Consider the following 16,529-nt stretch of genomic DNA (forward strand, 5'->3'; position numbering starts at 1 on the left):
AGGTTAAAATGTTATCTCATTCTGCTTGAGGCAGGCATCCACCATAACAGTGTTTAATCTCGGAATAAGTTTAGTGATGTTAAAAGCAACTGAAGAAAGTGGGTCTTAGGATGTAAAATGTTGTGAAGCCTTAACATACATTAGATTGTTCAGTCATGTATTGAAAATGTCTGTGTGCTGTACTTTGTTCTCCTTGAAGCACCTAGCACAATGGGAAGGTGTAGCAATAATCACCAGTGACAGGATACAGTGATTTAGGACAAAGTCTTTTCATGCTTGGGACTGCCCAGGGAAGTGTAGTATCGTGTGTGTGTGTGTGTATATATATATATATATATACACTGTATGTTGTGCTGTCATGACTTTGTTGTGGCTGACATCCATGGAAGGAAAGCTAGGCAATTTTTCCAAACTACAAAAACTGCTGGAGAGTCACAGTTGGGTAAGGTGGGAATTTGTTGTGCCACAAATCAGAGATGTGTGGCTTTAGCTTTTGCAGTCTTGTTAGGTAAAGAAACAGTGAAATCCAAACTCCTTTTCTGTATGATGCTTCAGATTGTTCTTAGTAAGTAGCCTTGTTTGTCTTGCCTTTTTTAGATAATTGAGTCCTTTGTGATAATAAGTTAAATATAGCACCCTGTGCTACAGCAGCAGGGCTGTTTACGGCTTTGAAGTGATGGATAATGCTGTGTTACCATCTTACCATCTATCCTGGGTCATGACTCTTGTTCTTTGTGATCACTTGATATCTCTCGGGTGTCAGTTGCAACAATTACTTTTATGCAGAGTAACATCAAGAAGGCATTTCTCTATTTTCATTGCCTCTTGTGCATTTTAGGAGTTGGAGATTAGGGCAGAGAGCAGCATGTAGCTTAGGATCTCTACAGAAGCAGTCTTCGGATCATGCCATCTGTGAGGTGGTTTCTTCTCCCTTTTTTCTTTCTTTTAAGGTTGTTTTTAAGGCTGCAAAAGTTCAATTTTAGTTGGTATTCAGTTGTTTTTCATCTTGCAATTTCTAACCTAAGGTTGGGATTTGGTTTTGGATTTCTTTTTTTCTACTTCTGTTCCCCCGAAAGCCATCCTGTAGGGCAGTAACTACAAAGCTGCAGATCAGTCTGCTGTTTAAGATGCCTAATGAAAGCAGTAGCCACACGCAATTTAGGATGCTTCTGGTGTTGCATGGAAGCAGTTCAAAAATTCATTAAATTTTAGTGAGCTTTAGATTTGAGTCACTGGGGTGGTATCACAGCACTGTATTGTTAATAGTCTGAGCTGTTCCTGCATTGAGTTTTTTGTTGTTGTGTTTGGTGGTGTTTTTTTTTTAATGATGATGTCAGGCTCTCTGTAAAGAAAGCCTTGCTAAGGATGCAACTTGCTGACATGTTTTTTGATGATTTTCAGTTTCAAACGGTTTTGTGGTTTCTTTTTTTCTGTTAAATTCTCTGTTAATGTACAATGCTGTTATTCACTTGAATATTCATATGGCTGTAAGCTGCTGTCCTCTCATGCAAATGTAGGAATGTGCGTGTTTTAAAATAGTCATGTGTAGAATAGGTGACACAGGTCCTTTCTGTAGAAGTCACTAGGAAAAATTTTCTCCAGTAGGCTTGGTAGACAGTGGTAGTCAAGCATATAGATTGTCAGTTCAAAGCCTTCAATAACCTACACAGGAGCATGAAAAACTTAGATACCTTAAAATGCTTTACTAATGTAAGTGTACAGCGGGAGAAGAGCTCTTGTAGGTGAGCTTGAGTGGTCTGGGAAAAGGACGTTTTCATGTGTGTCTCTGACCTTGGTATGTTCACGTGACGAAGCTAATCTTTACCAGTTTTGCCTAGTAGCCTTAGACCAACATGGCTGTAATAATATTATTGTTGTAGTATTAGTTGCTTAACCTTTTCTTATATGTTAGTTATGTATCAGTATACACAATTAATTCTTGTTTTATAATCGTCTGAAGTAACTATTACTGCTGATTCAAATGAAAAATGTTGAACCTCCACCTTACCTGTAAGATTTATGTATATTTGATATTCTCCAGTTGTTCTGGTCTGTATTTGAGTCTTAGATATAAAGCATGTCAGTATTTCTGATATTTTATATTTTACATGGAAAGGAATCAGATACTTTTTCATATGGAGAGAGATTTTTCTCCTCTATAAAAAAAAAAAAATAAATACCCCCAATTGCCTTCAGGAGAGATTTCAAAAGCATAAATGGAGGCACTTAGCTGCCATATGCACCTCAGAAAATCTTCAGGTTTTGTTGCATTAGAGTGCTTCTGAATTTTTTCTTACAATCTCATCTTCAGTAAAGCTCGTGATTTTATTTAAATACAGCTTTGTCTTGTAGGTGATATAGTAGTTAGAAAGAAAAACCGTGAGTACATTCTTCAGCCAGCTTCTAGCCTGTGCTTCACATTTCCAAGAGGGGACACACAATCTTGGTGTCATTAATACAGTAGGGACTCTGTGTGGTAGCAGCTGTAAAGCAAATCATAATGTTCTGGTCTTTACTAATGCAGGTAGCTGAGACAATCGCATCCCTTGCTGTGTTAGGAGCAGCAGACTTTTGTATGAGCTGTCATCTTAAATGCACTTTTTTATGTTGTGCTGTATTTCTCGGTTTTATAAAATCTAATTGTATTGAGATAAATATGTTTTCTCTCTGGCATAGTGAGGGATATCTATATATTATAAATATCTTCTTGTTTAATATTGTAGCACAGAACAAAAGCTAGACAGAAAAAACCCCATTAAACGTGGCTATATGTGTTACCCTAGAAATGTCCTAAAGTGGTTAGAGTCCTGTTGCTTTGACTTATTTTTTCCTTCTCTGAGGTCCTTATAGGTTGCCTTACAGGAATCGGAAGGTGGCGGCTTGAATGAGAAAATAAGTGGTCTTGGGAGAAATCATGACTTCAGTGTTAGTCAGGAGCTGACCACTGTAATGAGCAAAGTGCAACAAACTGTGGTGTGCTAGCAGTGCTAACTTTTCTGTAATTGCATGGCTGTCTCTACAATTGGAAGACTATTGCAATGCAAATACATCGAAACTAAAGCTTTAGCATATAAATGCGTGCATTTAATTGGCTTGAGTTAAACTTACATTTGCATTAGGAGGACTAAATGGGTCATTTAAATTAATGTGTACTCTGTGCTGTGAGAAGAGTCTGTAAAAGAGAATAATTTCCATTCATTCCCTGTTCCCATGTCTTAATCCTAGCATACTGTATAGAAGTGAGATGATAAAATTTGACCTTGAATTGTGAGAATAAATCTATATGCCTTTGGATCCTTTCAAGGATGTACTCCTTGGGAGGGAATTCTGTTAGCGTCAGCCACCTTGTGTTGGACAAAAACTAACATAAAAAGGGCAATCCTGACAGTCAAAAAAGTTGGCTTGAAGCAAGAACATACCAATTTTCTCAGTGCGTGGTGTTATGATCTTGCTAAGCTGACCTGCTGGTCGGCTGTCGCTCACAAAAGGGGTCCTGACATATTGTCAGCATCCTTTCACTACTGTTTGACAAAGTACTGCCTCCCAGACAATATTCTATACTTCAACTGAATCCCTCTGTCACCTGCACCAAAGATTGGGGCATTTAATGTGATGTTCAGCAAGCAATAGCAAATGTATATCTTCTGGGAGAGCATTATAAAATTACAAGGGATGGTTCATCAGTTTATAGTAAATAACATGATTTTTTGCTTGCCAGAGATTTTTAACCTCTGTCCCCGTATAAAATTTGTAAATAAGCTGAAATTTATGCTCAGATCAGCTTTTAGACATGATTTTTGTAGGGCTGCAGAAAGTGCTATGATTGCACTGGATTTGTTGTTGTAGTTGTGTTTCTCAAAGAAACATGGTTTTAGCAGAACTATGCTTAGTTTTGGTGAGACACAGTTGTGGTAATTCAACAAGAATATGATCTTTGATATTAAACTGTAAGTCCAGTGTGAAACACTGACCTCTGCATCTCAAATATGATCTCATCCTGACTTAGCTTGCACTTGTCTTCATTCTTGTGCAATTGTTGGTTTGTCAGTGATTCATATTGCATCACTATATATCGCCTTTGTTATGTTAGGATAAAGAAGTATTCAACTTGCAGCTAGATGAACGCTTGAGCAAACCAAATGTTCACTAAAAGTAGTTTTTCATAAGTCCCTGTCACATGAATTCATGCCTCTGGTAAAACTAGTGAGTGAAGTTCTATTAAACAATTGCTGTGTGAAATATCTTTTCTGCAAATTGTTTTAAATAATTTTGCATTCCGAGAGAGTGTAATTTGTAAAGGACCATGTCACAAGTCACTTGTGGACATGTGTTAGTGAAAATATCTTTGTCCTGTCCTTGTGAGATGCTGAACTAAGAATGGATGTAGACAAACAAGAACAGTTGGTCTTTGGTTCTGAATATACTGTCTGCTATTTAAAGACATGTCTCATAATTTTGATATTTACAAATATAGAATCTTTCATATAAACAACTGAGTGTATATGTACAAGACAGTAGTTGCTTAACTTAGAGTAGCCATTACCTTCCTCAATTAGGTACCAGGATGACCACCTGCTGATGGTTGTTCAGTTGACTTGAGGAGCTGACAGGAATGGAAATTGTACTGTTGCCTGTCAAAATGAGGGCCATCCATAGAGAGAAAAATGAGATTTGTGAGGGGAAAAAAAAAAAAAAAAAGCACTTTGCAAACTTGACTTTGTTGAGGAGTCCCCCATATTACACATGCTCCTGGTGTGTATGCAGTGAAGCGTTACTTAATGGGAGTCTTGTGGTAACCACATCAAGCTCTGCATGTATCAAACATACATAAACACTTTGTTAGCATTATACAGCTGGGATGTGATTGTTGCCTTTGAAGTCAGTTATCTTCTGTTGGATTTAGGCTTGATAAGGACTTGTCAGTGTTAGGTTAATGGTTGGACTCTATGATCTTAAAGGCCTTTTCCAACCTAAACGATTCTATGATGCTGCAACACAGAACAAGGACTCTGCCACAGAAAATACAGGCTTCAGGATGAAATGAGACAGCAGATAAATCTAAACAGAGAGAGATGTAAAAAACCCGTAGCATTTCGCAAGCTACAGAGAAATTATATTTCTTACCATTCTACATTTGGCAATAAACATATATGTAGACGTTACTTTTAGATAAAGAAGTGTCTGAGGTTTGTCCAGCCTTTTGCTGTTAAGATTCAGGGGTTTACTGGTGTCCAGTATAGGGTTGAAATTCTTCCATGTCCACAGGTTTGCGGATTAGTGCTTCACAGAATAAATGAGAAGCATCCAGTTCTGAACATACCAACAAATATATTTCCCGTTAATGAACAACAAATATATTTCACACGTTTGGTGAAAGAATCAAGTGTCTCTTAAATGGAATGGTTTATCACAAAGCTAGAAACACAGGTTTCTGGTTCTGTGTGCTGATCTACTAATAATACAAGAATTTAACAAGCCTATGTTTGTTATATGATGGTGTGTGGTATCTTCAGTTATGTCACTCTTAACTTGGTCATCTGGTTCAGATCTGGGGATAGCATGTGTCCTGATAAAGGAATATTGCAGAATCAACTCAAATATGCAGTACGTTTGTGCTGTAATATGGAAATGGGAGAAAGGCTTGTCAGCTGCCTATTGAACAGCATTGTAGCTTAATGCCTGAACCCAAATGTTGTCAACAGATACTGTTAAAATATTTACAGGCCTCAGAAAGGTTAAACAGCTGCCATAGAAGACAGAAGGGCTTCTTTAGTTACTGAGCTTTTCCTGATGAAAGAAATATATATATTTAAGGAGGAAAAAAACCACCAAAACATGCACATGTCTCAACAGTACAGATAAGCATCTCATTTTTTTAAGAAGTCATGTGTTCAGATAACTTTTCCAATATATCTTCTAGTGAATGGGAGGCTGCAGTAGAGGAGGATGGGAGATGCAACAGGCAACACCAAGAAATGAACACTATACTTGATTGTTCTCATCATAAACACTGTTTTAAGTTTGACAATTCACTAAGGTTCCTCCATGCATCTGCAGATCTAAACATTAACTGTTTTATTTCTGCGCTGATAAAGTATTTGTTTGTGGTAATGTTTATTCTGATATTTAAAGGATTTATGATACTCTGTCGAATTTATGGTTGAGGATTACATGTACCTATGGTAAGTAATAGGAATAAGTGTTTAAATAATTGTTTGACTGTTGAGTAACACTGCTAACTATGGCTGTGTAAAATTAGGAATTAAATTTACCTGTAAGAATGACTAATTATATGAGTATCTAAAAGCACAAAGCACAGCATATTTTAAAACAACGAGGATATTTAAGAAGTTAAATTCCAAAGGCTTTAAAGGCTTTTCAATTCTTTATCTAAAGCACGTTTGAGGGAGGCACAAACAAAATCTCAAAATAAATTCATGGTTAAGTGCTACCCTTACATAGCACAAAGAGCATACAATCAAAGCTGATGCTAAACCTTTAATTATCTAATAGATAGCAATTTAACACAGAAAACATTTTTTATTTATATAACCAGTCCTAGTAATTCTGCCTTTTAGACTGAATTTGAGGCAGGGGAGGGATAGGGATGAAGACAAATCTTTGAGGATATATTCCTGAAGTCTGAATGAAAACGGTGAGTTTGCTTTTAATCATTAATGTAGGGAGAATTGGTACTGTTTTTATTGTAAATTATCATTCACCAAAATCTGCCTAAGAACTTGTATGAGTGTCCCATAAGACATTTAAAAACTAATAAGGAAGTGAAGGCAAGGTTGAAAAGGTAGCACTCTCATTGGAAAGAAGAATTTAGCATTAATGCCGTAACAGTCTGTAAAAAGAGAAGTGAAAATGGAACAGTCTGAGTTTGACTTGTTCATTAAGATAGCAAGATTATTCTTTTCCTAATAATTTTAGGAAAACATCGCATCTTCATATGGTTTTCTCCCAGTTTTCACTTGGAATGTGGACGAATTTAGGAACAAAAAAAAGTTTTAAAAGTTGTTGAAGCTTCTTATTCTAAAATTATCCTGCAAAAAGAGTAAATGCTTGGCTTCTGTGGAAGAGTGATGGAAATGCTAACTGACAATATATGTGGGGGCATCGGTCCAGAGTTATCAGTGACATAATCCTCATAAGTTTTATAGAAAGTGTTTGTGGTGGATGCAGGCTGCTTGAAGTCACCTTACTAACTGTCAATAAATGTTTGGCTAATGCATTCAATGATATAAAACTTGTTACTCATTTACCTGTGCTTTTGCTGAATTTTTGACTGGATGAAATGAACAGTTTTGTTGATAAACGACTGAAGCTTCATGGGAACTGTAGGCTAAATGGTTCAGCATTTTCTAAGAAGCAAGGAGGGAAAAGGCTTTATTTTTAATTTTAAATTATTTTTAATAACAATTTTGGTTAGATCTGTAGTGTTCATGTGCATTCGAGGGCAAACTTGGAATCTGGGAGGGAAAATACTGTGATAGGAAGGGATGGTCCTTTAGTATTTGTTATGTATAATAACATAAAATGCAAAAAAAGTTTCAAAAATGGCAATAAGTACAGTGACTCAGGTATGACTGCATACAGGTTTTTCTCCCCAGGACCCTGCATTGCTCACAATACTGGAATGGGTAAAAGCTTTTGGAAATAAAGCAGGGTATAGAGAACAAGGGTGTTAATTGCAGAAATCTGGCCTCATTATTTACCTGTACTACTCATTTAAAAGCTGTACCAGTAGAAGTGCAGAGAATGCCAAGCAGCAGTTGCACAAGTAACGGAAAATCGGCTATGCCCTAGTTTTTGAATCTTTCATTTTTTTTTAAGGGTGCTTTTGGAAAGCAGATTTGGGGGGTGGGGGTTATACTTTCAGTTTATAGTTATCTGCAGTAGAATGTTAGGTTATGGTGAGGTTGAGAAGACAAACAGCTAAATCCATAGCCAAAGAAATAAAAATTTGCTTTAGTTAAATTTGGTGTGATCACATGACACTGAATGAAATACAGACTTCTTTTTGATAAGCTGTACACAAGTTCTCAGCCTATCTGCTGGAAGACTTGACAATATTTAGCTGTTGATTCATTGAAATAATAAGCTGATGCTTTTACTGCACCACCCAGCTTCCTTTCAGCCTGCCTGTATTAAACTTTTATTGTCTCTTGCATCACACTGGAAGTTAGAAACTTTATGGGGCAAAAGCTGGCATTGTGTGTGTTGTTGCTAAAGCTCAGTGCTTTTCTCATGTAGAATGTAGAAAGCAATAGTTTGAATTTTCATTACATTTAGGTTTATTTTGACACCATGTCATTTTAGTTGCCTTGGAGTTATTTAGGACGCTTCTTGTTTTCTTAGGCTTAAAATACAGCTTCTGCTTTTTACTACGGTTGGTTCATTATGTCAGCTTTGATGGGAAAAGTGAATATTAGTAGAATGTAGTATGTCACCTTATGGTAAATTCCTGGTAAGTGCCCTGTGCAGTGGACTCTAGAAGGCTGAAATACTGTATGCTGGTTTGTAAATGGAACTTACTTAGTGGTACTCTCTATCAAATGTGAAGACACTAAAATCCGAGCTCAGATTAACTAGATTCATCTCATGGATGGCATCAGTCACATGCTAGTTCCAAGCCACAAGGCTGTAATTGTATTGTCATTCAGAAACAACCAAAAAAAACCACCCCAAAAAACCCAACCAAAAAAAGAGCAAAAGAAAAATAGAGGCTTTACTTCCATTTTAGTAAGAAAACTTTCATTTTTTTTTTTCCAGTTTTGTGGGGGATCTGAAGTAGAAAGGAAACTGAGTAACAGCTCTCAGATGATTACCCTTTTAACTGCAAAATATTATAATTATTTTTATTGTTTTTGAAAAGAGAAGAAATATATTTAATCTGACTTGGAGTATTTATGAGCTACATTTTATCATGATTGACAGCTATAGATTTATTTTGGTATAAATCTCTGTGCTAAACAAAATTTCTTACCTTGTCCCAAAATAGTTCTTTCTGTTGTGATTCACTGCAGTTCCCATTTATGAAACAAAACACCCCCTCCTCTTTCTTTTAATTCCAGAAATGGAACAGAATGCTTGTGTGAATTTTGAAAAAGGAGGTTTATAATTACTTGCCAGGAGCCTTTCTTCTTTTGGATCAACAGCTGACTCCAAAATTAGTGTTGTGATTAAAATGAAAAATTGTGCCTAAAGGTGATTTCCTTGATAATTAGAATTGATTGATCGATTGACTTTATCGAGGCAATTTAGCCAGTTTAGAATAGCTTCTCATGAAGTCTTTCATTAATTCTAAGTGTAGTATTGCTGCTATAAGTGAAGCTTTTCAGGTTTTATTTTGGCATTTTACAGATTTGAAAGGTTCACAGAAAGCATAAGCACTTTGACGTATTTCAGAATAAAGACTGCTTGGAGATCTTGTGCTGAAAATGTTGCCTTTTTTTGTCTGAAAACATGAGTAGGAAAAAGCTTCCTTAAAACAAACCTTCTAATCCCCCAATGAATAGTTTTATTTCAAACAGTCTTGAGAAACGTTCTACAAGTCTGCATTAGGCAGACTACTGCCATTATTAAGACTATTAAATTCACCAGTGCTCTAAAGGCAGTATTTCATGTTTAATTTCCTAACGTTACTGTTTGTGGGCCTAATTCAGCCTTAACGCCAAGGGATTGTTCTTATTTTAAATATAATGCTTGGGGCTGGGGGATTAGTTCCCATAGTGCCAGTGCGATGCAACGGTGCTGCCTCTAAGCTGAACCCGCTGTGCAGGCTGGCTGCCTGTTTGATGGCTGCCTGTTAAATTTAACGACTTCAAACAACTGTCCTGTCAAACAAGTCGGGCTTGTCTGACACTCGGACTCTGAACTGCCCTGCAGGGAATTTTTGCCTTGAGAGCACGGTATGTGGCACTGCAAATAGCCTCGGGTGGATCCAGCTTTTGTTTTTAGCCACTTATAACTTCCTGAACGGAGCTATAAAAACTGTACTGAGCTTTGCCCTTACAGTTGTGACTGTTTGCTTGAACCCGTAGTAGAAATGGAGGCTACTGTTAAATCGAAAAGCAACACTTACATAAATACATAAATAGTGTCGGTTTGAAACATTGGGTAAATGTGCCTGTATTCCACAGGAGTGTTTCAATGCCGCTTTTGTGTAACATGTTTTCATTGAACTTAAAGTAGGCTGAAAGAGTTCGGTACTACCTGGCTTGATACGAATTTTAAAAATGTGCAAAAAAATTCTTGCTGAGCTTCTTGCATAGGCAAATGAGTTACTGGGGGGGAAAAAAAGAAAGACTGGATTAAAACATTTCTTTGTCATTCATTTAATCACTCTTCATAAACAGCAGAGAAAAATATTGTAATGTCTAGAAAATTTAGTATATCAAAGACAAGAGCCTGCCGCAAATCAGTGTAGATTTTGGTTGTAGTTTTTAACTTCATTGCTTCAGAGAATGTTACATTTGTCAGAAGGGCATTTGACTAGACCTCCTCTCTGCCATCGCCTTTGTTTGTGGTGTGAAACACTGAAGTACGTGTTGACATTGAGAGCTTGTTTCCCAGTTTCACCAAGTCTAAAGATGGCCTTGCTAGAATTTATAAATATATACGTAAACTGTTAAAATGTTAGATTTCATGGGAAACTTGCTGTTTGGCAGTGTTTAGGCACAGTATTTCTATGCACACTGTAGACCAGTAGACTGGTTTCATTTAGCAATTATTTTTTTTCTTTCTAGCATTGTAGTAATTGTTGGTAAAGAAAAAACAAAACACAAACCTGTTCTGGATGTCTTGCGGGTAATGGTATGGTGTTTGGGGTTTTTGTCTTTTAGGTACCAGTTAGAAACATTGTACTGCTCAGGCCTGGCAGTCTTTCTTTTTAAAGTGTAAAGGCACACGACAGCTATTACTGTGCGTAGAGGATTGTAAGAAAATGGAGACCTAAAGGGTGGTGTGTTTTCTTGCTGGGAGGTTTGAGTTTTTGTTGTTATGTGTGTCTGTGTGTGTTTTTGTGTGGTGTTTGTTTGTTTTGGTTTTTTTTTTTTTTTAATGAAAACCAGAAGTATTTAAGGAAGGGAAGGAACATGGAAGTATTTTCCCTTTTAGGTGCTCTGAGCTACATATGATTTAATAGGTTTAAAGTACTTATTTTTTTTCATTACTGCAGGTGAATGACTTACTATAGCTGTTTCACAGGCCTTCATTACACTATGCTTAGGCTCTGCAGACTTGTGGCTATCAACTGAAGGACTTTTTTGGTTTGGTTTGGATTTTTGTTAGGCTCGCACATGTCCCTACAATGACAGCCTTAAGATAGCCTTGTTAAAACTCTGGTTGTTTCAGTTTATTACTATGAAGTGAAATGGCTAATATAAGTTGGATTTTAGCTTCTTGGAATTTCAGTCTGTGGTAGAAATTATCTTCCAGAAGTTTTAAAGCATACAGTTTCTATATAGTTATTATTCAAAGAAGATACAGAAATTGGTCTTGCATAAAAGCTAGGCAAGTTTCAGGTAAATGAAATGCTTCGGCTTGTGGTTTAGCTGCAAGGTTTTGAAAAATCAATGTCTTCTTATCTCCTAGTGATTGGAAGGAAAGTTGTAACTGGTGAAAGGTGTTTTATTACCATGTGCAGCTTCTGTCTGCTTTTACTGCTGTTGTCGAAATCAAAAATTTCCTTCTGTATTTTTTGCTGATCTCATAGGGCATGTCTGCAGAGTCTGTGTGGCAGGACTGGGAAACAATACCAGTCTAAAATTGGTTTATCACAGTTTGTCCTTGAAGTGTATTACCAAAACATACATTGTTTTGTAAGCTGGGCTTTAAAAGCACCGTGCGTCTTCAGCCAGCACCAGGGAAAACATTTGGAGATGTGGTCTGACATACAGCCTCCAGCTACCTGTGTGCAGAACGACAACAAAAGGGTAATTATGAAAGTAGGGAATAAGAGAATATATTCCATAGGTTTCACTGCTTTTACTGGTAATAAGACTTTAGAGTATTCAGGATGCTTTATTATGGTCTGGCTAAGTTAGACTGCTTCCTTAGGAGGACTGCAGGTTTGATGGAGGAGCTTGCTATTTATAGTTGATCAGTTGGAGCTGGGGTTGAAGTTCAGTGATTTGTTGCATCACAGAACTAAGTGTTCCCATACCCATGGGATGCAGTCTTCTGCCATGTGGTAACACAGGTATTTGTCAGACTGCAACATATCCTGGCTTGGAAAGTTGATCTTTGAAAAACATTGGCATTGAAAAACACAAATACATTCATGTTTAAGTTAGGTCGATTTGTGTTCTGCTGTTAACGTGACTTACCATTTCACCACTGAGAAGATACAGGATAGCTGAAAAGGTGGGTGGGAAGAGAACTCAACAGAAATAAATTCTAAAATTCACTGAATTTAAACTTCAGGTTAAATGGCCCAGCTCATGTAAAAAAAAAAAAAAAAAGTTCAAGATAAAGATGCTGGGTAAGATAAATGCAGCATACGTGGTGCACAGGAAGCAGCTGATACCCATTACTACTGTCTTTATTACGAAATTACAATTTTAAACCAATATAAAAAGACTTTTTTTTTCCTCCTAAACTTATTTCTGGTTTGGGAAAGTAAAAGAAACATCTGAAACGCATAGGCTGGTCTTCAGAAATGTGTGTTTAGCTGTGTTTTGGGAATGGACTTTTTTGTGTACTTTGCCATGGGTAGTTTAATCTCGTAAGTTTTCTTTCTTAAAACTTCTTCAGTAAACTTAAGATTTCTTGCAGTTTTCAACAGATGGCTGGTGCATGGGGCTGGGCTGATTGCTGCTAATAAAGAAAAAGGAAAACCTGAGTCAGGTTCAAAGTTGGAAAGCTGTTTTTAGCTTGTTTCTAACATCTTCAAAGTAACTTAGGTGTCCAAATTTGTAGCAAAACTGTTAAATGTTGGGTCAGTTTTTCCTGGAATGGTGTACTCCTAGTTTGTAAGTCTTAATAAAAAATCAATTTCTGGAAAGATGACATAATTTCTAGTATATGGTTTATAATGGAGATTTATTTCTCAGTGTTTCTTACGTTGCTAAAGTGATCTTGTTTACTTTTTGCCTTGATCTTATTTTTTTCCCCCCTGGTGGTGTTGAGTTAGTGCTATTGTCTGGATGGAAATCTCAAACTCAAAATGAGTCAAGTGTCATGTAAACTATTTTCTGCTGGCACGTACCAGTAGTGTTATCTGATATTTTGATATCAAAGCTGATTATTTTAATAGCTTGGAATAATATATAAATAATTGGCTGGCAGGTAGAAGGGAGTTGGGTTAAATAGCATGCTGCAGGCAGCGATCAAAGAGTACTGCAGTTCTTGATTTTTACCAGAATTGGGATCAGTTTTAGTAGCAAATTGAATGGAGCAGTATGTGCACTACAGGTAAGCAAAAACTTTTGGCCTTTTATAACATCTGTGGCCTACTCCAGTTATCTACATAATTACTTTTTCTTGCCTATTTTTTCTGCCAATGTTCTCTCTTACTGCTAGGTCTACACTGATAGCCTGCCAAAGGCATTATAGTTTAAGGATAACGAGGGTTAACTTCATCTTAAGCTTGAAGATGATTTAGGCTATATCATTAAAAAGGAGCAAGCAGACGTTGAATCTAATTTTGTCTTTTGTTTTCCTCTTACCTTTCTCTCATCTATAACCTTTTGTTAAAGCAATTTTAAGTCAGATAATGACATTATTTGCACAGCTTCCTTCATGGTACATGACCAAGGAAAACTGAGTTTTCTTAGAAAAGTTTACTGTCAACAACTAGTGATGAGCCTCAGCTGTGTCAACAATCAATTTTAATTTTGTAATATGAATAGAATCTATTTAGTAATTCATGTAATATTTCAAGGAGAACTTGTCCATGCCAAGAAAAAACAAAGCAGTTCAACAAAAAAAAAGTCAAATGAGTTCAGTTTTTGCACATGCATGGGCACTATCATTAGGGACATGGACATGTGCATATGGCAGTTTCTGTTGGTTACTTTGCCATGGATGCCATTGCTTTGTCCTGTGTAGCCTGAGCTATATTGTAAGTGCTAACATCATATTCTAGTGTTCCTCATCTTTATGATCCTGTGAAATAGCTTGCATGTGGCTAAAATAAGTTGCTGTGAATTACCAGAAAGTTAAAGCTTTAAATGTACAAACATTTTTAAAAGCCATAATGTCTGAAGACCGCATCTTCTGCTACTTCTGGCTCATTCTTTAGGGTGTTAGTAAGTCTTGCTTGTTGCCTATCTTTTGGTTTGATTTTCAAGGTGTTTGATCTCTGAATCTAAGAAAAGTGTATTCTGTATTCACCTGTTAAGATAATCTTAATCAACCTCTGTAGCTTAAACTATATCTTGGAAATCTTAAATTTATTCTTTATCTCAACAGCTTCCTTCATTCTGTATGTTGCAGTTTGATCTTGACGGCAATTAATGAGCGTATGTTTAAGATAACTTTATTGTTTGGTAGTTTAGTGCATATTAAATGTGAGAACAAGGCTACGTTACACTTACAGGGTGTGATACCTTTTTGACAGATTTTTAACAGAAAAAGAAAGGGAGTGAAAAATTGAAAGGGGAATAAAAGCAGAAATGAGAAGAAAGGTTATGAAGGAGGGATAGATTAGGAATGAAGTGGAAGAAGGGGAAATAAGGAAAAATGAACAGGAAAATGCAGTAAAGGCAGTGGAAGCAAATAATCAGACCAGATAGGTGTCTAGCTAAGGATTTTATTTGGCACCTGTTGTCACAGTATCTGAACACATGTCATATGTAATAGTGATAGTGAAGTAAGCCATGTCTGGGTGTTTCTGACATTCTTGCTTGAGTTAGAGGGGTCTTGGGGTTATGGGGAAGGGTGAAGTCTAGAATGAGAAGGAGATTCCCATGTGTTGTAACTCTTGTACTTGCTGTGGAAAGATGCTGTTAGTTTTGCTGCATTTCAGATTCTGGATTTCTTGGATTATTTTTTTTTTTTAACCCCCTGGGAAGCTGTTTTGTAGGTAGCTATTTTGCACTGACAGGACTCTCTGTCTACCTTTCTTGGTGACTCTTTTATATTGACATTACCCCAGAATGCTGTCCTTAGTTATTCATAGATTGCTCCTTGGTCTTAACACTGCAGGGAAATGTTATTAGGAAACATCTATGGTGATATAAAGGAAATAAACAAAAAGAAAGAGATACAGAAGAAGCAAAAGAGAAGGATGAACAAAAAAATCTTAAAACTTCTGCAAAATTTTCTAAGTTATAGAGTGGATGTAGAAATAATTTGAAATCTGTAACACTTTAGGCAAATATTTTAAAGTTATTTTGAAAATTATTTAGAACATAAAATGTGGGACTGCATGGGTGCGTATTAATGGACATGCCTGTAAAGTCTTTGTGGAGGAATATGTTAGCCATGCTCTGGCAGCTTGCATTTGAAAATTAAGTGAGACTAGCTCAAATCACATATTTTGACAGAATTTTCCTGTGGTGGTCTAGTATCTTTCCTCCCAGCTGACACAGTACCCAGCCGTGAGGAACTGCTGGTCACAGAGTCTGTGTGCTCTACTAAGAACAAGTAGGAGGCCTAAATTTAAATTCCTGTCTGTTTTATAAGTATCTAGTATACAAGTCACAGGCTCTGCATTGCCTCTTAGAACACTTCATCTGGCTCTAATGTACCGCTAGCTGCTTCCTTACGTGATCAATGAATGAAGCAAAAAGCAAATTTTGTGATTAGGACTGTCATTTAAGTTCTTATTTAATTTTATAAGCCGTAAAGAATTTTGTGTACTAACATCTGTGCTATCAAGACTAGAATATACTAGTAATTTTGTAAAGCTGGTATGTATTACTCTGGAGAGTAAGTGAAGATTGTTGGGGCGGGGGGGGGGGGGGAAGCTAAAATTTTTTGGTTGGCATTGGTGCTAGGAAGTGGGAACACATGAATTAACCAACAGAGCAAGAATGTCACATCAACACAACGTGGCTGAGACTTTCAAAGGGCAATTGTTTTTTAATTTAGTTTTTAAAATCTTTGTATTCCCTTCTTTCTCCCAGTTGAAATGCATTAAAGAAAAGCTTTCCATTCAAATTAATATGACAGAGTTGTTGACAAATGACCTTGAGTACAATATTGCTTAATGTTCTCTTCTTTTTTACAGAAAGATCCAGATTACCTGAAGCTCTGGTTGGATAGTTTTGTTTCTAGCTATGAACAGTTTCTGGATGTGGACTTTGAGAAGCTGCCAACTAGGTATGTAGAATTACAGACATGTTCATCTTTGTTTGATATCTAAACCAGACCTGGCTGAGAGCCCAGACTTGTTCAATGGCATTACTGCCTTTAAACAAAAGAAAAATTTTTAGTTGTTGAGTGGCAGTCCTATTCTTTTGAAGGTCAAGTTGGGTTGGGAATGATGAAACTAGGCAGATACTGGTATTTGTACTGTATCAGGACATGGCATGGGTGTTTGCTTGTTCTTGCTCATAGAAATATAATCATTATTC

General features: G+C 36.6%; 1 protein-coding gene across 7 annotated transcripts in view; it reads left to right on the forward strand.

The window, feature by feature from the left end:
* The window catches only part of NBEAL1 (neurobeachin like 1), an 89,238-nt gene that overhangs the window by 2,817 nt on the left and 69,892 nt on the right, over positions 1 to 16,529 (forward strand). For all 7 annotated transcript variants that reach the window (XR_005105991.1, XM_037398763.1, XM_037398761.1 and 4 more), the window contains exon 3: positions 16,184 to 16,275. Coding sequence is in view for 6 of the 7 variants with exons in the window: in XM_037398763.1 (XP_037254660.1) it covers positions 16,184 to 16,275 (92 nt within the window). In the remaining variant the exon portion in view is untranslated. The remainder of the gene's footprint in view (positions 1 to 16,183; positions 16,276 to 16,529) is intronic.

Source organism: Falco rusticolus, chromosome 8, assembly GCF_015220075.1.
Source record: "Falco rusticolus isolate bFalRus1 chromosome 8, bFalRus1.pri, whole genome shotgun sequence".
Taxonomy (NCBI): Eukaryota; Metazoa; Chordata; class Aves; order Falconiformes; family Falconidae; genus Falco; species Falco rusticolus.